At 39.4% G+C, this 23,438-nt stretch overlaps 1 protein-coding gene across 1 annotated transcript in view; it reads left to right on the top strand.

Moving 5' to 3' along the window:
- Positions 1-23,438, top strand: part of LOC307146825 (uncharacterized protein) — an 83,587-nt gene that overhangs the window by 4,717 nt on the left and 55,432 nt on the right. Inside the window, 9 exon segments of the mRNA XM_079851127.1 lie at positions 9,799-12,158; positions 12,314-12,431; positions 12,731-13,256; positions 13,380-13,826; positions 18,718-18,742; positions 18,744-18,904; positions 20,188-20,268; positions 21,388-21,500; positions 21,641-21,699. Coding sequence (XP_079707253.1) covers positions 10,002-12,158; positions 12,314-12,431; positions 12,731-13,256; positions 13,380-13,826; positions 18,718-18,742; positions 18,744-18,904; positions 20,188-20,268; positions 21,388-21,500; positions 21,641-21,699 — 3,687 coding nt within the window. The 5' untranslated portion in view covers positions 9,799-10,001.

Genomic DNA, 23,438 nt, shown 5'->3' with positions numbered 1-23,438 from the left:
TCATCATATTATACTGATTTCTGAAGGATCATGTGACACTGAAGACTGGAGGAATGATGCTGAACATTCAGCTTTGATCACAGGAATAAATTACATTTTAAAATATATTTGATCAATTATGTGCATTAGAGACTTCTTTCAAAAACATTTAAAAAATCTTACAGACCCCAAGATTTTTGAACAATAGTGTATATTTATTAGTTAGAAAAAAAGATATGATATTGATATGCCAGGCAAATCTTTAGTTATTTTGTAATATTCAGCTGAAAACATTCCTCATTTCACCTTATTTAAGTGCTTTGTGTCAGGACATCATTTACCAACAGCCTTGAGAATGGATACAGCAATTCTGTTTTACATTTTTTTTTTAGTCATCTTGAGTAAATATTATAAAATAGCTCTTCATTTATATTCAGCAAATGTTATTTGACATCATTACGCTCTATAAAGGTCATTCGCTACCCTGCTGTCTAGATCATTATCAGCCATTAAAAAACCATCTCCTAGTTTGCATGAGCAAAAACTCAGATTAATACAGTCATATATCTGCTGTTTATTCCAGAAACCGGATTTTCTTTAGGTTGGTCAGTTCTCTACACTGGCATCTTCTCCTCTCTTTCTCGTTCTGTCTGTCCGATTAGTATTTTCTGTTATTATCTGTCGTTCCCTCATGTAATAATCTTCTTAGGAGAGTCAGTGAGAAACTCTTTCATCTCTCCGCCTGTTGCCCACTCATGCTTTTTCTTCCTACAATCTCTTTCTTCTTTACACCCTCAACAACCTTTTATTCATCTCCTTTCACACGCTCTTCTCTTTCTCCCACTCTCTCCATCTGTCCCTAAATGAAATGAACACAGTATTTCTCATGGAATCTGTAATTCAGCTCTGAAATGCTGTAGCTGTGTACGCCATGAGATCAAATGAATGATATTTCAGAGATGCATTAGCAGGCCAGCGTAATCCAGGCCAGCATTTCCATTCAAGTCAATTGAAAAAGACTTGCATGTACCTTGTTTCTGTTTTCAGACCACCTGATCTCAAGAAAACATGCCCTTTGCATGTGTGTGTGTGTGTGTCTTAAGTTAGTTTAAGACCATTAGTGAGCTTGTACCATTAAATTATGCTGTACTAATTTGATTCAGATTCCATTTTAGAGACTATTTGAGTTTGAAATGTGATTTATTCTTAATGTTATTTAATGCCTGAGATTGTCAATCATGCAGGGCCATTAACATCAACTGTATGATCCAGAACTCATTGACAAAAAGGGTTTGGAAATGGCCTTTGTCTGAGTATTATGCATAATGGCGTCCAGCTAAGTGGATAACTGTGTTCATTTGAGTAGATGACGGTTGAACTGATTAGTGTGTATCATGAGGATTGAATTACAGTAATGTTTTTATGTGTGTATGTCCTCGAGGTTGTAAAGGTGATGATTTAAGGGCTGTGCAACTGGGATAAGGAAGGTCACGTGTTGTGATGTTTTGGTTTCTATTCTATTTTGGGATGATTTATAATTTTCACTACGCTCTAACGAGCTTCACTTTATCACTATAAGACTCTGAGGTCCTAAGAGACATATCGTTTATTTAATAAGTGTGTGATGTAGTGCTTTATGTGTGAATCCTAGAGAGGTGAGTGAGTCTTAAACCTGTCGAGAACATGTCCAGGTCATAGTTCACCTCAGAATGAATGGTTAAGTACATACACACATGTGTGGTGTGTGTGAGAGAAAATAACAGATGTTAATTATATATAATAATATCATTTTTATTTTTAGTTTCAGCATCATTACTCCAGTCTTCAGTGTCACATGATCCTTCAGAAATCATTCTAATATGATTATTTGCTGCTCAAGAAACATTTCTGATTATTAGTATCAATGTTGAAAATTATTTAATGCATAGAAAACACATAGAAAGTTCAAAAGAACAGCATTTACTGTCCCTGAAATATAAGTATTTTGTAACATTATAAATGTCATCATTGTCATCTTTGATCAATTTAATGCACCCCTTGCTGAATAAAATTATTAATTTCTTTAATATATATGTTTAATCGAATGTGTTTAATTGTCATGATAGTAAGTTCACAATGCAATTTTGATGGTCCTAAAACTAGACTTTATTTTGTTTATGCAAAAGTTTTTTTTTCTTTAGATTTAAAGGTAAATGAAGGCCTGGACATGTTTCAGTGAGATTCCCCCAATTCTTCAGATATGAAGGTGTAGAAAGGGTTCATCCGCTCCCTGAAGGTCTCAGATTAGCCGTGTTAATAGAAGGACTTGGCTCAGGACTGCAGGTGTGTGTGTTTGTGTATCACAGACTGAAGGAGATAAATCCTATTAAGTAGAGGAGGGGAAAGTAGGTCTGTAGGAACTGTGTGTGTGTGTGTGTGTGTGAGAGAGAGAGAGAGCTAATAAGATACATTGGACCACATCAGCACTTGCTATTTTTGGCCTCTTTTAGTGGTGTTTGCTAGGCTGAGCTTCACTATTACTATCGCTCATACACACTTAGTGTGAGGGATTTGAACAAAATCCTGACACTAAGTACTAAACTTTGGCACATAGCTCATCATGCCACATCATTTGCGTTACAGATGTGGATGATTCACGTTGCATGATTGACGCACACGCTTGTTAATGCTCAATGCATGCAGTGTGACAGAACCCAGAGGATTTCAGACAGACTCATGGGCTTCTGATTTCTGATCTTTGGGCTTATAGTAATTATTATGGTAGCTAGTAGGTTAATATGAAGACTGAAAGTCGCCTCTATTGGCTGACTAGCACAGAACGAGTGTAACAGTGGCAATTAATTGATTCGTTGTAATCAATCAAATTCTGATTGGATGATCACCATTCAAAGCCGTTGGAAAATGACAACGTACCTCTACAGTAAATATGCATATTGATTTGATTGATTTTAGATAGATAGATAGATAGATAGATAGAATTATTAGTATAATTATTTTATAATTAGCCTAAATATTGCAATACTTTGCGCTACAGTATTGATATAATTGCGTGCGCAAAATATCTCGATACTGAACAGAATCGAGTTTTCCCCCACCACTATTATTAGCTTCAGCTAACTCTTCACGTCATCGCACTTATTAGCATCACAAAAATATATATCAAGTATACAAGAGGAAGATAGGAATCATAGATCCATATGAAGCACCGCAAGTTCTTTTTACAGGCATTTAATGTGTAAAGTTAGAAAAACTTCCTGACATTGAGTTCGGTGACATTTACAGCTGACGTTACCTTATTCACTTCCCATCACGCTACACCAGAGCTTCATTAAAAGCATACAAAAGACAAAGCAGGCTATCGGTTGTCATGGACATGTTACAAAAACTGAATAGACGTAAAAAGTCAAGTAACCATGTATAATTTCATCTCAACTTTATTGTATATTTTACATGCACTTTTATTATTTGTTTACATTTTTCTTCTTGTACCTATATCACAAACAGTTGGAAGCCAAGCACCACCATCAGCGTTTTGCCTGTATATTGCCGCCAACACTTGTTTCTCCGTTTTGTTTCTTTCGGGATACGGTATAAAGATAGGCCTATTCCTTTTGTATGATCACGTATCTGATCGCATCCAACTGCACAGCATCGCTCGGGCATGATAGAATATCGCGACGAGCTGCAGGATCAATGTAGTTTATACCAGAGCCCGTCTCTGTTTATACTGTCTATGAGTATCACCGGCGGTTTAGCATTTTCTATTCCGTCAAAATGGCTGCTCCAAATGGCGTGACGTCACGCGGGATGTCCCTATATATAGAGATAGATCATCAGGAGATATATAGATAGATAGAAGAATTGATTATTATTATTATGGATGGATGGATGGATGGATGGATGGATAGATATATTTTAGATGATTAATTCATTAGTGGTGTTTGTTACATTAAGCATGGCTATTCTACTGTACCTGTGGTTAGGATTTGAAATATCGCTAAGCCTAAATATAAACCTTCTGTGTGAAATTCATCCTGACCATATTGTGTAAAAATAGAAGTTGTAAAAATAGTTTGATCAGGAGAGGGAGGAGTCTGGAAGGGTAAACACAAGAGCTGCTGAATTCTCTGTAGGTTTCTGGAATAGTCTTTTTGGCATCTCTGTGTTCATGAAGAATATAACACACAGCTGCTGTTGATCAATCTTTTCTGAATATATTTCAGGAATGAGGACAAGTCACAGCACGTTTACGATAACGAGAGCTCGGCCATCCCTCATGCACACTTTCCTCTTCTCGAGTGTTGTTGATGTTTATTTACTTCACAGCCAGATTTAGATGAGAGTGTATGTCAATGTGTAGCCAAGGTGTATATTTTTGCTGCTGTGCTAATTTCTTGTCAGTTTTTCAGTGTTTGTTCAATGTGTTTTTTATGCATGTATTTATTAATTTTGCATATTGTTGAACCTTTGGAGTTAATACATTTCTTCTTCTTTTTTTACTTGTCTTTTCGCTATACAAATGTGGGACTGTGTCCAGCTGATGTTGAATGTAAATGTGTCACTAATGTTGAAATCCGGTGTCGAGCTCCTCACACACGACCTGTAGAGGCCTGTCCTATTGACAGCAAGCGTTTGACTTTCAGTAGCCTCCTTCTTATATATACTTGTGACAGGTGTGCCTTTCAATGCAGTGTGAATAATTGTAAGTGGCGTGAGAAAGAGAATGAGAGACAGACAGAAAGAGAAGGAGAGAGAGAGATCTCTGTCTCTATGGCTACAGCTTTCACCTCTCAGTGCTCAATAGAACGGCTTTCTTATAATTCAGAGGAAAGTTATTAGTCAATAAATGTGCTAAATCCATGCGGATCAGTTTGATCAGAAGGAGCTTTGCTGTCACGGCTGTCTTGAATTTGTATTCGTCTTCTTTTGTTCCTGTTGTCGTTCTTGTGGGTGTTTTTCCTCACTTCTTAGAAAGGAAATTAATTTTTTGTTTGCAGAAAAATGAAAATTCTGCCATCATAGAATCATGTTTATATTGTATCATAGCATCATAGAATCATGTCACATTTTAGCATATAAATGACCCCTACAGCCACACTGTAAAAATATTTTTCGAAGTTGTCAATTAAACAAAGATTAATGGAATATGTTTAACTTTTTTAAACTTGTTTAATTCAATGTTACGTACTGTACATGCCATTTCTTTGTAATATTTATTAGTGAAATTTACTAACAAATAGCCTGGAAATCTAGACCTAAATCTAAAAGATTAATGGTCTGGCGTCGACTAATGAAAATAGGCCACCTCGAGGGGCGGCATCAAGCATGCATTTGAAAATCTCACTGCACGCAATTGGATAACACTACGACCAATCACAACATCGCTTAGCTACCAGCGGAGCTAACTGGTAGATTAGACTCTTACTGTATCCGGTCGGCAAAAACGCCCTTCTTGCAAAGGAACGATTCGATAAAAGAGGAACAGAAGAGCGGCGTCTTCTGTTCCTCTTTTAGAGAAAAAGGTGAGTCTAAATCTTTCATTGTAGCGGCCAAAGCCGTTTCAAAGAACTGGTGTTCATCCATAGCCATCTTGCAATGTTTACTAATGACTTCGCCGTCACAGCGCTGTCGTCATCTGTTTAGCTCGCCTCTGGCCCGCCTATATCTGATAACCCGATGTGATTGGTGCAGCTCAGATCGAGGGGCATATTTAATGAGCATCATTACTCGACACCAGAGTAACTCGCTGAGCAAATTCAACTTGTGCTCTCGCGAGAACTCTGGATTACCAGGGTAATTAGCAACACCAATTAAGTCCAATTTTTTATTTCATAGGTCTTAAAGGGATGCTTCACCGATTAGCATTAAGCTTTGTATCAGTAGAAACCTGGTAGTATTTTCGATTGACCGTGCTTCCCTCCCTCATGTCCCCCTCAGACGAGAGATTTCTGTATTGTGTGTCTGAAAAAAAAACTCAGATGACGCAAAAATCATCATTTAGCATCATCATCTGAGGCTTTTTTGTCCAGAGGCGAGAGACTCCAGCCAGTAGGAGGCGCTCGTCCCGCATGTCTTCAACCCGTCCATAGGGGGATCTCACGATAAAACGCTGTCTTTTCAGTTTCGAGTCACTAGTAGCCTAGTTGTATCATTTCTCCCGATACTGCCCTCTGTAACCGGTAGGCGTGGCTTGGGAGTGTCCTCGTAGGGCAGTGAAGCAAGTGCATTCTGGGAGTTGTTGTCTTTCATCCACATGAGCCAAAAATACATTTCTAGAGGCTAGAAGGCACCAACTTCTAAAATAATTTCACATTTCTACTACATAAATTACCTAATTTAAATACACATTCATCTTTCCAGCGGTGAAATATCCCTTTAACAGTAAATAGTGTCCATTGATTTCATATAGCCATGAAAACAGTGAGCTGTGTGTTTTCTGAAGGAGAATCTGAGGACTGGATTCAGGTAGTCATCCAGTCGGCTAATATTAGCACAGATCCTGCTCTGTTGACAATAGATATGGTTTCTGTGGCACTGGTTAATTAGACTGGGATTCTGCCTGTAAACATGCGCACCTGGGGAACGCTGACTGCCGAGAGGATTCATTACGGCTGTTGCAATGTCTTATTATTTCCTCTGTGACTGTTCTATAAAGTGGATCTGTTGTTATAGTGAATGTCCCGGTGCAATTAAAACCCATCAATGTGAATCTCACCAACCCTGGCGACATGCATTTTCCTCTCATGTTTCTCAACTAAACTGCACATGGCATTTTGGAAAATAAAGTGCAGCAGATTGTGGTATTTAGCGAGGCCTTTAATGAGGAAGGTTATAATAGAGTAACAGAGCTGGTGATGAAGGTGTGAAGGTGTTTAAATGGCCCAACGGCACAGATGGTTTTCAGTGAATTAGCTGAGATGGCCTGTAATATTCCCGCAGTGCTGAAGGATGAGCGAGTATTTTTGGAGAGAGAAAGTCCAGGGAGAAAATGAGTGAAGGAGAGAGGGATGATCTTGAGGAACCAGAGCAGGGTTACACTGTAAGGATCAACTCAGGCTGTTTTGTGTGTGCGTGAATAGCTTGAATCTACTTGCATATCTCATGAATATTAATTTGGTCATAGAATTTTGATTGTTGGACCAACTATATACATAGCCTACATGTACGGATGTTTTCCTTACATTTGGATAGATAGATAGATAGATAGATAGATAGATAGATAGATAGATAGATAGATAGATAGATAGCTTTTTATTGTCATTCAACTGTACATTTTGAGTGCACATATGAACGAAATTCCATTCCACTGGCTCACAAAAATATAAAAATATAATTAAAAAAGTGTTACAACATGCATTAAAATATAATACTAAAAAGAGTTTGACAGCAGCATATAAATAGTGATATTGCACATGTTAATTTGCAGCATATAAATACAATTATTTCACATTATAAATAAATACTATTATTGCAATAACCCAGTCCAGTTCACATGAGGCTCACTGCAATTGTGTGAGCAATAGTTCTGTTTACTCAAATCAAGTGCACACATAAACACCTTTTTTCCCTTAACTTAAACATTACAACTTCGAGAATATGGGTTCTCAAATAAAGTTAGCTTTGGTGTGTTTGTATTGATATGTTTGTGTATATATAGTGCAGAATTTGAAATAATTATAATTTATTTTACATCATAGCTTTTCTGTTTAAACACTTTCAAAATCATGGAAAACTTCGATTCATTTACAGGTTTAAATGAACAAAATTCCAGATAATTTTTTTGTGGTTTCAGGCTTTTGGACACTATTAAATGTGCACAGGTTTTATTTTTATTTATTTTTTAATCCAGAAACAAAACATTTTTGAAACCAGCTGTTTGAAATTCTAAAACTTGACCGATTAGTCTTGAAGTCACTCAACTAATATACTGTTAAAAATGTGTAGCTTGAATGCATAAATGCATAAATAAATGCATAAATAGCTATCAATGGAGGAAGATGTTTTTGGGTCCAGATGGTGTTGTTACGGCATTGACCAGTAGGGGCTAACTGGGACATGCCAACCAGCAAAACCTTGACCTGTATAGTGGTGCTGGCTTGCTAGTATAAAGACCCTTTCTTGGTGTAAACGGTGTCAGTGTAGGTTTTATGGGTATGTGTGTTTCATTGATTAATTGTTGACATGAGAGCTGCTTTCATTTATCCTTCACTTGTGCTGCAACAGCAAAATCAATGACATTCACCTGCACTTCCAGATGTGTGTGTGTGTGTGTCTGTGTGTGTGTGTGTGTGTGTGTGTGTGTGTGTGTGTGTGTGTGTGTGTGTGTGTGTGTGTGTGTGTGTGTGTGTGTGTGTGTGTGTGTGTGTGTGTGTGTGTGTGTGTGTGTGTGTGTGTGTGTGTGTGTGTGTGTGTGTGAGAAACATGAGAGATACTTCAATCAATCACCGGGCGTCTCAGAGGCTTCAGAAAGCACTTCCGTAGAGGAGCTTCATATTTCTAAGAAAAAATACACAATGGCTTATTTGAACTTGCCTGTGTGATGGAGAATTAGCCCTTTTTTCAAAGTTCTCAAAGCTGATGTACTTGATTCTGATTGGTCAATCATGGCATTCAGATATTTCTTTATGTAATGCCAAATTCATGTGTATTTATTCCCTTATTTGAAATTTTCCTTTACATGGTTTAAAGCTACAGTTTTGCAGTATCATCATTTATTTATACACATTGCTAAAACTTAGGCCTGAATGGGAGTTTACTGTATGAGTCACTGAGGTTTAACACATAACGTGTGTGTGTGTGTGTGTGTGTGTGTTGAGTGTGGTGTGTGTGTGTGGACAACTATGTTGGATTTTAAGGGATTAATTTCAGTAAATAAGCCAATCCTTTCATGCAGATGGTCAATTTGGCATTTCTTATGCAGAATGGATTTGTTAAAAATAGATTTTGCAAAAAAAAGGGTAAAATATCATCAGTCGATTTCAAAATAGTATGACAGTGAAATGCAGCCTGGAAATCTCTGTTCAGTCTCTGCTGGAGAACATTTCTCTCTGTTTGGTTAGTACTATAGGCTAGAGTGTAGGCTAAATGGATGGGTGAACGATAGAATGAGTATGTCATCAGTGAGAAAATGAGTCAGATGACCACTGCTGATATAATGGGGTCGCTGCCTCTGTAATTGGTTTTCTACTGATATGTCATGACGAGAAATGCACTGTACTTCTCTGCCACATTGTTTTGTTTTGAAAGAAAGTTTTAGATGTTGGAACAATTTGAATTGTCCTTACAGACCCTGTTTTAACATTTAATGTCAACAGACGTTCAAAATGGCATTTGTGCACTACATAGAATATTTAAGTCGTCATTTTTGTTTGTAGAAACCTTTTCACAAGCCATGTTGTTTCAAAGAAGCTTTACAGAAAATTGTGCATTATGCATTAAGCTTTAAAGTCATTGTGCAGTCGACACGTGGCCTAATGGTTAGAGAGTCATAACCTTAAGGTTGTGGGTTCAATTCTCAAAGCCAGCAGGAGCATTTTGAACAAGGCTCTCGCTCCCCGGGCTGCCCACTTCTCCAGGTGTGTGTGTCCACAGTTTTCCAGTGTGTGTTAACTACTCATTACTCCTAATGTGTGTGCACTAAATTGGATGGGTTTAATGCAGAGGACAAATTCTAAGTATTGGTTACCATACTTGGCCATCACGTCACTTTCACCATCACTTTATAAATCTTGAGAAAACCAACAATAATTGTGGCAAAGAGAAAAAATCCATACATTTAGGTAGCAATTCATTAATTGTCTTTTCTTCTTTATGTCTTAGGTGCAATGGTCCATGCCATCTCCATCTGTAGTAGCTGGTCTGGCAGGAGAGGGTATCTGAAGGACGGCTTCTCCATGGACTAAAAATACATTCACAGGATTTCACAACCTGACCAGAACAGGAAAAGGATCTCTGTCTCTCTCTGTCTGTCTTTTCTTCAGTCTTCATCTCAGTGTCTCTTTGTGTTGTACTGTTATGACGCCATGTCTCAAACTGGAAAAGTCCTGCATTTGTATGTGGAGGTGAGATCCCCACCAGAGCATGATGAGAAAGGTAGTTCCTGTGAAACAACAGTGGAGCAAGATGGTCCTGTTGAGGCTTTGACCAAATTAGCACAGGTGGCTTCAGGATTTTCCACACCTCCCAGCAGCACATTCAGACCAAATGTAAGCTTCCTACTACAACCCTCACACAATTATCTGGATTCCCCTCAAAGACGCAGCATTCCCCAGCAGGAACCATTCCAACAGGTGTCCTCTGGCTTCAATAACAACATTGACTGTAAACAATTGAAACATGTCCACTCGTTGTCATTCTCTGGACGGACATCTGGTCCGGGGACGCCTTGTCAAGTCTGCAGTCATCAACAGGACTCTAAACCAGAGCCCGGACAGAGGTCCGTGGTCACTTTTAGCTACATTGAGAAGCCCCACATCAAAACTGTGGAGAGTCCTTGTAACAGTCCCAGTGGAACAAAGGAGGCAGCTGCTTGCCCACGTAAGAGGTGTAGTGATCCAAAGCGGTCTCACCCTAATGAGTCTTCCTGCAATAATAGTCCATTTCACCAGCACATGGGTTATCCAGGATTTTGTTCCTCTACTTTGGATCCCGTCGGTCAAGCAGCAACACAGCGAGCCCTGGAGGAGTTTGGCTCTCCCCAGTTGAGGTGTAAGTTTTCTCGTGGCCCAGACTGGAGTCCGGAGTTTCACCAACGGCAGAGGGCACGATGCCAGTCTTGGGCAGGTTCACCAGTGCCAAACTGCAGTGCCTACCGCCATGAACCTGACCCAGGCAGGGTCGGAGCTGCATGTGGTGTCCCCAAAAGCCCAGCATCAGATGCTTTCTCATCACACACAGGGCATAACAACCAGCAGAAATCCACCTCCAGGTCTCAAGGATGCCCCAACCAGAACCTCCCTTCAAAGCAAGACTGTTCCACACCAGTCAGTCAAAGTTGGGGAAGCCGGGCTGAAGACAAGCCTCTGTCAGGACAAAGAACCAGCCTCACAAACACACCCACTCATGGTTTGAACCAGCTTAGTGGAAGCAATAACTCCTCAGCCCTGAACAGTCCTGAGGTAGCCCGCAAGATTGCAGAAGAGGCCACCAAGGTTTCAACTATTTTCAACGAGGTCCGCAGTTCTCCTCCTCCCACTGTTTTCAGAGGTTCATCTAATCTAAGCAGCACAAACTATGGGTATCCTTCGAGAGAAATCCAGCATGAGACCTTGCAACAGAGTCCAGTGCAGCATTTGGCTGTTAAGATGAACATACCTGTGCATGAAGACCATCCTGCAACAAATGGGGTTTCTCCGCACCTGCATGAAGCAACAGCTACTAAGAGCTCAGATTTAAGAGATGACCTGGCCGATCACTCCTTCTGCTCTGTCCCAGTGGGAGCCCCTGATTCTCCAGCCCTCCCGTCTCGTCTTCTTCGTCCAAGTCTGTCCAATGCAGACGTGTGTTCTCCACTCCGAGATCCTCGTCAGCTTAGGGCTGACCTGCCGGTCTCTAACAGCCCCACTTTACACCGTCACAAGCCTCCACAGTACACTGGAGAGGAGTGGACCTCCGGGGAACCCTGGTTCCTGGACGAGGAGGACTGGGATGACCATGTCATTGCAGAAAGCGTGGAGATCTCCAGGCGGTTGTTCATCGGTCAGAGTGTGGACGATTCTCCAGTCAGTTGGACATCTAGACAGCAGTGGATAGAGCAGGCGAAGAAAGAGGAAGTGAAGTTCAGCTTGACAGAAAAACTTGAAGGGACTCTCAAGAGCAGCAGTCCAGTGTACAAAAAAAGGGTTGAGGTCACAGAACGGGGAGAGGAGAATGTTAGCAATTCAGTATGTGGAGCAAACCACAGCCCAGGGGAAAGAGTAGAGGAGATGACCAGGATAACGCAGCAACAGAGACAGGCAGAATGGAGGAGAAGGCAGGCTTTGCTTCTAGGGCCAGTGGTATTAGAAGAGGGAGATGGGGAGAGAGGGGAGGATGAACAGGGGTTTGGAGAACACCAGGCTTTGGCTGGGTCATCCCCGAGCTCCAGTGGAGTAACGGGAAGCCTAGGAGACAGAGATTGCATCTCACCTGAGTCCAGCCAGAACAGCAACCATTCAGATCACCCATCATCAGGAATACAGGTGAGACATTGTTCATAAAACCATTTTTACATTAACGGTCTAATTCTACCAATGATTCTACAGTGGTTTAAGAACAATTTAAAGTTTCTTCCAATGAATGAGGCTGTTCACTTTTTATTATAAGTTAATGTGTTTATTTTGTGTGGGGGTTACAGTCCGATGGTGGTTCTTTGGTGCCAGGTCCATCTCTGCACTGTCAGAAAATTGCTCGTGCCAAGTGGGAGTTTCTTTTTGGCACTCCAGCAGAAAACACTGCCAGTGAACGAGAGAAGAGTAAGTAGCCTGTTGACCTCTTTAATGTCACTTTTAAAGATCATCTAGATTCCATAAAAAGCAATTAATTGCTTTTTCCATGATTATTTTATGGTTGAAGTACATTAAGATCATTTCAAGTGTATGCAAGTGTTTGAGTAACTCACTCATTGAGCATTCTCATGTGAAAAGTGGGATAACACTGCAATATCTCTGAGCTGGAATAGTCATCAGCAAAACATTGTCAGTATCAATGGCACCAAAATGGATTGATTTATTTCCCTTCATAGCTGAATGAATATTGTATGTTATCCACCTAGATGTTCCAGAAACCTCCACAGCTCCACCAAGTGGTCTTTCCACCCCAATCCCGCCCTCTTTTCTGCCACTTGAGGAGCTCGCTCTCAGAGCTAATCATGACGTTCAACATGTGGAGGTGGAGCTAGTGACTCCGCCCCCTGCCGCCCCAGGCACCTCCCCCAAAACTGGCATAATTCGGCGAACTTTAAAATACTCTGAGACCGATCTGGACGCCGTTCCGTTACGATGTTATCGGGAGACCGATATAGATGAAGTGCTGTTAGCCGAGCAAGAGGACGCTGACTCAGCGTTTGGAAGTAATCGAAGTGTCATGGGAACTTCCTGTGCTGGGAGCAGCCCTCTAGGAGAGATGCCGAATGAAAGAACAGATGGACAGGAGGATGGGGAGGAGGAGGATGAGGAGGAGGAGGAAGAGGAGGGTGTTGCGAGCTGGGTCACTGTCAGGATGCAGGGCGATGTGAGGAGGTTGCTGGCCGATCAGGAGCGATACGAAGAAGAGGAGTTTTACAGCATTATGCTAAAGAGGTGGGAAGTGGTAAACACGCATACTGATGGTTTCTTTCAAGAAACTTTAAATATTTAATGTGTTACTGGTGCAGAATATCAGAAATAACAAGGTAATCTTTTTTTTTATTATTTTTTTTTTAGGCCCCGAGATCATTTCATTAACAACCACCCAGCTCTGAAATCTCCCATCCTGGTCCGTGGCCCTCGGAGGAAGTCCGGAGACAGTTTAGACACATTCAGCAGGCATTTTGAGAACATCATGGAGTCACATCGTGCCAAAGGCACGTCCTACAGTAGTCTGGACAGTCTCGACCCTCTGACCTCTAGTACTCAAACTGTTCTGACCTTTGACCTTCCCACACTGACTCCACAAGTGCAGGGTCAGATCTACCAGAGTGTGCGGCAAATCGTGGAGCTCAGCTTTGCTCCATTGGCTCACGTAGAGATGCCCAGCCTCTCAGAGTCTGTGCTGACGATAACGGGTGACACTGATGCCACACGGGCACCATCCAGTGAACGCCTCAGCAGTGGGTCCGACGATCGCAACGGGCGGAGCTGGCAGATCAACCCACCACTTTCACTGCCCAGGTTTGTGTCATTTTCATCACTAAAGTGAGGAATTGTGTGTTTTAGGTTGGAAAACTTAGTTGTGTGCTCTGTTTGTATACTGTAAATTGTGGAAAATGTAGTAGTATGGAAGTATGCCGTTCTGAGCATACCTGTTATACAGATACAAATACGTTATTGCTCATAGACTCTTTTAGTCTTTGCAATAGCTCAGTTTCTCCAGCAGATGGAGTTTGCAACCAGCAGTCTCTTCTGAAGTGAAACATACTGTACTTTGATTTACTATGACTTGAATCTGGGTGAATATTGAGGAAAAGTGCCCAAAAAAAATTCTAAATGCCTAATATTTCAACCTACAATCAAGAAGACAAAAATTGCATAAATATATATATATATATTTAATGGCAACATATTATTTAAATTAAAATGTAAAATGGTATAATTATTGGGAGGGGAGGGGGCACTTGTAATTTCTAAGCCTATATTAATTCATATGTGATACACTTTCTATTTTCAGTTTGGTTTGACAGTATACCTAGGTGTGAATTTCTTGAGGTGGATTGTAAGCATTATTTCCTGTGTGTAGTGTGTGTGTGTGTGTGTGTGTGTGTGTGTGAGAGAGAGAGAGAGAGGACAGATGAAAGACAAAGCCGATTGCTGGCAGAGAACTGAAGTAACTGCCGCATAGATCACCTTGAGACAAACATAGAGGCTGGGAATAGGTTGAGAAATTATATTTATTTTCACAATCGGAATTTTGCTCCATAAATTCTAATTTATAGGATGTATACTCTAATACATTTTAAATTTGCCATGTCTCTTGTCTCATAAAACAAGTTAGCATCTGCTGTAAAATGTTAAGTGTGTTTGGAGTCACCTTGCAGCACTGCACATCACTCCTGTAGTAGCTCAACTAGACCACCAGGTGGCGACAGTCGTTCACAAGTGCTATTTGTGTCACTATTAGAACCAACCAAGCTCACCATTAGAATTAAAAGCATCGCTTGTGCTCATATTGATCAAACCACGCACATTTCATCAGAAAATATTGCATTGAAATTCCTAAGTTGGTAATAGATCCGGTGCAACAGGTTGAGTAATAAAATGTACACTGCATAGTGGATTGCCAATCAAATCCTTGGATATCTTCTAATTTGCGTGCTCAGTTGTTATGCCAATTAGAATTGTTTGTGTGTCGTTCATTCAGCATGGCAGGAACAGTAGCATCATTATGGAGCAGTTTAAACATTCTTTAAGCCCAGTGACACAGAAAACCTCTCTCTTTTTCTCTTTCCTTTTTGATTTCCGTTTTGACAGAGAAAAGGTTTATCATAAAGCTGTTTGCATGTGAATATACACTACCATTTAAATGTTTGGGGTCGTTTAGATGTTTTTGAAAAGTCTTTTCTGCTCACCAAGTCTGCAGGTATTTGAAAGAAAAAAAAAACATTAAAAACAGAAATATTATTAAAATGTAATTATTTCTGTGATGAAAGCTGAATTTTCAGCATCATTACTCCAGTCTTAAGTGTCACATGATCCTTCAGAAATCATTCTAATATGATGATGTGATGCTCAAGAAAATTTCTGATTATTGAAAACAGTTGTGCTGCTTCATATTTTTATGGAAACCGTGATACATATTGCTTTCAGGATTCTTTGATGAATAGAAAGTTCAAAAGAACAATGCTTATTTGAAATCGAAATCCTTTGTAACATTATACATGTCAATAATTTCATGTATCCTAGATGAATAAAAGTGTTAATTTGTTTCACAAAAAATCTTACTGACCTCAAACTTTTGAGCGGTATTGTGTGTATGTGTGCATATTTAAAGCTTATACTTAGTTTTGTTGTCTTTGCTAGTTTTTTTGTAGGTTTTTATCGAATTATCGAATGTATGATCAGATTTATTCTGGCTTTCCCACAATGCACTGCTGATTATGTTTACCGCACAACTGTGCTGCAAAACTTTAACACTTTAATGCACAAGTGAATGAATAACCTTAATTATAATTCAATCTAAGTGATTTTAGTTGCAGAATGTTGTTGTTACACCTGTAAATAACTAAACTGTGTGTACAGAGAAAGATTAAACACTCACTTGAGGAGGGACTTCATCTGCAGTCGGTTCGTGACCAAATGAGTGTTTTGCTTATCATTAATCTAGAGAATCGTGAGAAATAAAACGAGATGTGTATACATTTGAAAGTGTGTGTGAAGTGAGGAGAGACTGAGAGATGTTACATGCCACACTGAACTGAGAAGGCCATTAGGGAGCGTCAACAAAGTTTACAAAGAGAGAGAGACAGAGAGAGAGAGTAATCAGTGGGAAACCTATTAGGATGGAATAATCTGTCAAGTTTGTGAGCCGTACTAAACAGTTCAAGGATGGATTGGAATTTCAGGATCGTTAGAATACAGACATAAACGACTAAACGACAGATTAATTCAGTCACACCGAGATTAAAACGGCAGCGGAGATGTCCACGAACACCTGAGATGTTAGCTTCTCGCTGGACGAGCGCTAACACAAACATGGCTCAGATCCAGAGAGTCACGGCACAGAGGAGTTTCGGCAGAGATGGTGTGAGAAGAAAAGCCCAGCACTCAGTGTTTTGCTGGCATTGCTCTGGGCTGGAGGAGAGAAGCGTCCTGACCCGCTGCCACACACTGAACAGGTACAAGTACAAGCGGCTGGGAAAGAAGATGCAGATCATCACTCAACTCCTGTAGTAGACATTGTCCTAATGAGTTTCATATAAAAGTATTTAGCGAAAAACTGTTGTAGAAACCTAGCAGCAACCCAAAATGAGTAGACAATCACATTTGAGGATCTGTGTGCATTTACTGCAGCCAAGTGATTTTTATTAATGCATTTGTCTATTTTGTTAGTGGTGATGCTTTTAATTCTAATGGTGTGCTTATTCTTCAGGCTAACATTACGTCTGACTATCAGTTTGTTCACCCTGTTAGATGATCCATCCAGAAATATGGAGCAGTGTTATTTTATTTACTATCATTGATACCGTATACTAATTATAGTTTTTGCTAATATTTTGAGTTTTTTTTATATTTTCTGTTTTCATTTTAATTGGTTACACTTCATTTAAAGGTGACGTAGTTACGCTTACTCAAATAAGTACTGATTCATATTTACTATAGAGTTACGGTTGTGGTTTAGCCTGGTTAAAACCAGACCATTCTCAGTAGTAACTGGAGCTTTGCCAGACCATAACTCAAAGACAAATCATTTCCAAAGGGGCGTCACCAGACGTCGCTCAAATGCCTCGTCAAGAGCGATCGTCATCGTGTAAAGCCATATGCTGTGTCCCAATTTGCCTAAGTTACACTACGCCATAAAAGTATGTACTCTTTTTGTGAAGAAAAGGTATTTACTTTTGAATGTGTAGCAAAAAAGTAGGCAAGCTTTGGGACACACTACTTCGTCATCTTTATCGGACGGATCTGTCGCGTGCATCCTGTCACGTAAACTGCCCTGTCAATCATCGTGTCACTGTTAAAATCCTCTATTAAATCTAATTTAATTTCCTACCGTTTTGGAGAGAAATGTAGTAGCACGTTCATCTGCCAGTGGGTCTTTCATGGAGACTGTCCTCATGTGTTTGCAATTTGAATATAATAATGCATTTAAAAGTTGAACGGACGTCGCTCAAATGCCTCTGGGCGCAATTGGATAGACCTAAAACCAATCAGAGCGATCGTCATTGTGTAAAGCCCGCCTCAACGTTTCTGATTGGTGCCGCGATTTCTAGGCCATGGAAATGGGCTTGAATGAGCTCTTTGCCAGACTACTTCTCGAGCAAATCTGAATTTGCCGGAAGTTGTCTGGGTTTTCCCAGGCTATTTGTGGTTAGGGTTTGGTTTAGGGTTAGTTACTTGTAATTATGCATAATTTACTGTTATTACTATAGTAAGTACATGTAACTGACTATGCCACCTTAAAATAAATTGTCACCAACAATAACAACCCTGAAATGGAGTCACCACTCATTTGTCGTGCTTGTCTCTTTAAGAACTGCTTCCAGACGTCTTTATTTGAGTTTCACACATTTCTGCCCGTGGTTTGTTTTTCGTGTGGATTTAGCATGAGTCATTGATAAGAAGGTCAGAAAGAGAGAGGACTGCTGGCATTCAGCCTCCCACGTTCATTTAGAGAAACCAGGGGAAATCGGATCAATAGGTCGCAATAACAGTTTAACAGAATTACAAAATGATTTCTGAATGTAAAACTGTTTGTTGTCGCTATTCGGCTTGGAAAGCACAGTTTATGCCAAAATCCCACAGATACTACAGGAACGGCAGTGTTACTAGTGTAAATTAAACCTGATTTAACATGTGATCTCCTTTCAAACAATGCAAGAAGCTTTCTGAATATTTTTGTCATTTAGTTTAATGTCAGCGGCTATACTGAAGAACATTTGTTTTTGGTCACTATATAATTCCCACACTTCTATTTGTGATCATATTATTTAAAAATGTGGAAAATTGTAACACAGAAGAGGTTTGTCAGAACTTTTTGTATATCTTTGTATATCTTGTAATGGCTTTTGAGCTTCTTATAGGAAAGTTCCAAGGTTTAGCATGAAATAGTGTTTCTTAGTCTATTATATTTCTGTTTTCATCACTTACAAAAAAAGTACTGAAGTGGCGCAGTGGTTCTGTGATGGTGTAGTGAATGATATGATACTGAAAGATTACCATATTCATACACCATGGTCAATTTTTTTTTTTCAAAAATACCACAACAACAAAAATAAATCCATTATTTTCAGTGAGGAAATTTAGTTCAGGATTTGAGTTTTGTAAAAGCATGTTTCCCAGCTCAGGTCACAGGTCACTTCAGCACAACAGAAAGACCTTCTTTGTGTGTGTTTGTGTATTTGTTCAGAGAGAAATCTCCTCGCTTCGCCGCAGGACCGCGAGTTGGATCAGGAACTGAGTGAGCGTTTGGGTTTAGGGAGTAATGACACTCTCAGCAACCGTGCCGACCTGGAAGCGGCCAAACGTCTGGCCAAACGCCTCTTCAACCTCGACGGCTTCAGGAAGTGTGACGTTGCACGTCATTTGGGTAAAAAGTAAGTAAATCTTCTTTGATTCTCATGCTAGTACAGGATGTCCTGAATGTTCCCTTGACACATCAGTGTTCTCTTGGTACACACACACACACACACCCGGCCAAAAAATAATAATAATTGTTGCTGTTTGGATCGTTATTGCAAGCGATTATTATGTTATTATATGTTTGGCTAGAGTTCTTCTAACCCTAATCGATGAGTGAGTGTGTAGCTTTTCATTTCTTAAACAACCATGTAGGAAAACACATCATGACCACAGGATGACAAAGCAAGATTCATCAGGCTCAAATTGGAAAGAATGGTTGGGAGGAGCTTGAAGAATCATTTTCACACATGAATTTGCACTTATGAGTCCAGACCTTAATTTCATTGAAAGTCTTTGGGTTGTGCTGGAGGAGACTTGACTCTTGTATTGTCAATACAAGATCTTGACCAAAAAGATGCACCTCTTGATGGAAATAAATGCTGTGATGTTATTTCCATTGGTTACCATGATTTTGCCAAGTAAGACATGTTCCTGGATCAACATATTTTGTTGATCCTGGAACAACATTCCTGTCTGAAAATTTAGTCCTAACCCTATCCCTAATCCTAACTCTACCCCTAATCCTAACCCTCTACCCCTAAGTTATCCCTAAAATCATAGGGAAATGACAGGTGAATAACACTGATGTAGAAGCATCTAACCCTGGTTTTAAGCCTAAACTTGACATATACTGTAAGCTTGACCCTCAAATCTGATTGGTTGATTGGAATGTTGTTTAACCTCTTTTAACATGTTGCACTTGGTAAAATCACATTCACTTATTTCCAGTATTATTAAATTCTGAATGAGAGTAAAAAAAAAAGAGAGATATTGTACACTTCTGAATTGTACACAAAAAAAACAGGAACATGTTAGAAAGCAAATGGATTTCAGTTTAATTTCATGTTAACATTAAAATCAATCCTCAGTAAGTTTGCTCATCTTCACTGTGTTTCCTGTGACCTTGTGACTTCTCCATCTCTCTCTCTGTCCTGCGCAGGTCTCTGCTGGAGTGTTAGTGTTATATAAAGCAGGTTTTCATGCTGCTTTTATTCTCTGGTTTTGCCTGTATTGCTCAGAGCATCTGTACTTTAAGAGCTTTTCTCTCTCTGACAGGTGCACCATGGGAATGTTCCTCCACGATGCATCTTTGACAGGCCTCGGACAACGTCTGTCACCCTGCGTCCCACGTCTCCCTTGTTTGTTCTTGCATTGTCATCTTCTTTGATTGTCTTTCTTATATCTGACTCCTTTTTAGCAATGACTTCAGTCGCATGGTAGCAGAGGAATATCTGCACTACTTCAATTTTACAGGAATGACTTTGGACCAAGCGCTAAGGTCAGCACATTAAATATGCAAGTGGTAAATAATTCACCTGAAGAATACTGGACTCATATATATACATTTAATTTTGTATTATAATACACACACACACAGGAGAGAGAGAGAGAGAGAGAGAGAGAGAGAGAGAGAGAGAGAGAGAGAGAGAGAGAGAGAGAGAGAGAGAGAGAGAGAGAGAGAGAGAGAGAGAGAGAGAGAGAGAGGAGAGAGAGAGAGAGAGAGAGAGAGAGAGAGAGAGAGAGAGAGAGAGAGAGAGAGAGAGAGAGAGAGAGAGAGAGAGAGAGAGAGAGAGAGAGAGAGAGAGAGAGAGATGTAGTATGGAATTTTAATAAATACTAGTAATAAATCATGTAATGTTAGTTATGTGTGTGTGTGTTAGTGCTGTCAAATCGATTAATCGCGATTAATCAGTTATAAAATTAAAGTTTGTATTTATATAATATATGTGTGTATATCTAGTATTATGTTAATGTACACACACACACACACACTATATATACCTGTTATATATATATGTTAGGGCTGTCAAACGATTAATCGCGATTAATCGCATCCAAAATAAAAGTTTGTTTTTACATAATATATGTGTGTGTACGGTATATAATTATTTTTTATATATAAATACACACACATGCATGTATATATATTTAAGAAATATTTGCATGTATATACTGTGTATATATCTTTATATATTATATAATTTATATTATATATAAATATTTTATATATAAATAACACATTTTCTTAAATATATATATGCATGTGTGTGTATTTATATATAGAAAATAATTATACTCCGTACACAGACATAAATTATGTAAACACAAACTTTTATTTTGGATGCGATTAATCGTTTGACAGCCCTAATATATATATATATATGAATATAAATAATATATATATACACATATATTACATAAACACAAACTATTATAATATATGCATGTATGTGTGGGATTTGAAGTCAATTTAAAAATACTGTACTTCTGTATAATTGTATCTATACATTTAATTTAGGATTATATCAATTATATTTATGACAGAGGCTTATAATATTTTGTTCATCAGCTTGTGTTTATCTCGGGACATTGGTTTACTCTTGTTTGTTTATTTCAGGGCATTTCTAATAGAATTTGCACTGACGGGCGAGACGCAGGAGAGAGAGCGAATCTTAGCTCACTTTTCCCATCGATATCAGCAGTGCAATCCATCCCTCACACTATCTGAAGGTAAATATCTATCTCTCTCTACCTCTATCTCTACCTCTACCTCTACCTCTACCTCTACCTCTACCTCTCTATGTGTCACATATGATAAAAAGACCATACGTGAGTGTATATGATTTTGTGTATGTTCTGTATGCTCGCAGACGGTGTCCACACGCTGATCTGTGCTCTTATGCTGCTCAACACAGACCTGCACGGCCACGTGAGTAAACGCATGGATGAACGCTTTATTATTACTTCACCACACAGACAAGTGTAATGGAGGGTGAAAATCTTCCGTCTCAACAACAGTGCAGCAGAGTCGCAGAGTTTCCACACTTTAAAGGACATTCATTGGGTTTCAGAAGTCTGAGACCTCCATTTTAAGGAGGACCTATTATGCTTTTTTACAACTTTCTCGGTTCTTCGGTTCTTCAAGGGTGAAATACCTGAGCAGTGATAAACCGTTTAAAACATCCATACGCCATCCACACTGCTGAGAGCGGTGTTTAGATGAATGTGTAAATATGTGCGCACTTTCCACTCGATAACAAAATAAACGCATAACTAAAACGTCCGACCTCGAGGGACTGAACAGAAGAAATGAACTGGAGAAGATTTCTGTGTCAAAGAAGGCGGAGCCTCAGAGCCACACCCACCTATTACATCATCACCACGGGCCAATGGAAGTTCGTAGATATTTACCAGCCAGAGTGAACCGTTTCCAGAAAGTTCGCTTTGGCAAGCTGTTTCGAACTCCCAAAACAGTGCTTTGGCCTAATTTAGTTTGAACTTGCTTCACAACAGTTTGTTCTGTGATTTCAGGGCCTTAAAGGAGAACTCCGGTCAATTTTAACATTGAACTCATTTTATTGTACATTTGGAGTGCTGTCAATACAGAGAACAACGACAAAAATCGGTGTTGCCTACACCGAGTTATTCTATTTTTAAAATTTGCACCCTGTTGACTTCAATGGGGCAAGTACTAAACCTGCTTTTAGCCTCTTAACATCCTTGATGTGTCATTACAAGTGCACAGAAAATGTGAGTGATTCCTTCAGAGTGAACACGAGTGAGTCTGACTGCAGTAGATGTGAAAGAAATGTATAAAAATGATGTTATTTAAGCCAGCGCAAATACCTTTGTTTACATCCTGTTTTTCGGTTGAAGTCCAAAGTAGTCGATTGCCGAGTTCACGCGCGTGATCATAGGTATTAAACCTATGCGTGTGAACTCTGCAATCGACTACTTTGGACTTCAACCGAAAAACAGGATGTAAACAGGTATTTGCGCTGGCTTAAATAACATCATTTTTATACATTTCTTTCACATCTACTGCAGTCAGATTAACTTGTGTTCACTCTGAAGGAATCACTCACATGACCTGTGCACTTGTAATGACACATCAAGGATGTTAAGAGGCTAAAAGCAGGTTTAGTACTTGCCCCATTGAAGTCAACAGGGTGCAAATTTTAAAAATAGAATAACACGGTGTAGGCAACACCGATTTTTGTCGTTGTTCTCTGTATTGACAGCACTCCAAATGTACAAAAAAATGAGCTCAATGTTAAAATTGACCGGAGTTCTCCTTTAAGGAAATGAGTTCCTACCAAGTAGCTTTATAAGGACTAATATGATTGTCTGATTCTTAAAGCACATAAAATTACATCCTTGTGGTAGTTTAAGTCCTTATGGTGCACTTAAAGTTTTAAAATGTTTCAAAATGTATGTTTAATGTGTGTAATTTATATTGTAGAGTTAAAATTATGCCGTTTTTCACAAGATGTAATATAAATCTATGGTGTCCCCAGAATGTGTCTGTGAAATTTCAGCTCAAAATACCCCCCAGATCATTTATTATAGCTTGTCAAATTTGCCCCTTTTTGGGTGTGAGCAAAAACCCGCCGTTTTTGTGTGTGTGTTCCTTTAAATGCAAATGAGCTTCTGCTCCGCCTCTGTTCA

Source organism: Squalius cephalus (assembly GCF_949319135.1).
Source record: "Squalius cephalus genome assembly, chromosome: 19".
NCBI classification, from domain to species: Eukaryota; Metazoa; Chordata; class Actinopteri; order Cypriniformes; family Leuciscidae; genus Squalius; species Squalius cephalus.
Note: the sequence above shows the minus strand (reverse complement) of the source record. Positions and strands in the feature narration are given on the sequence as shown.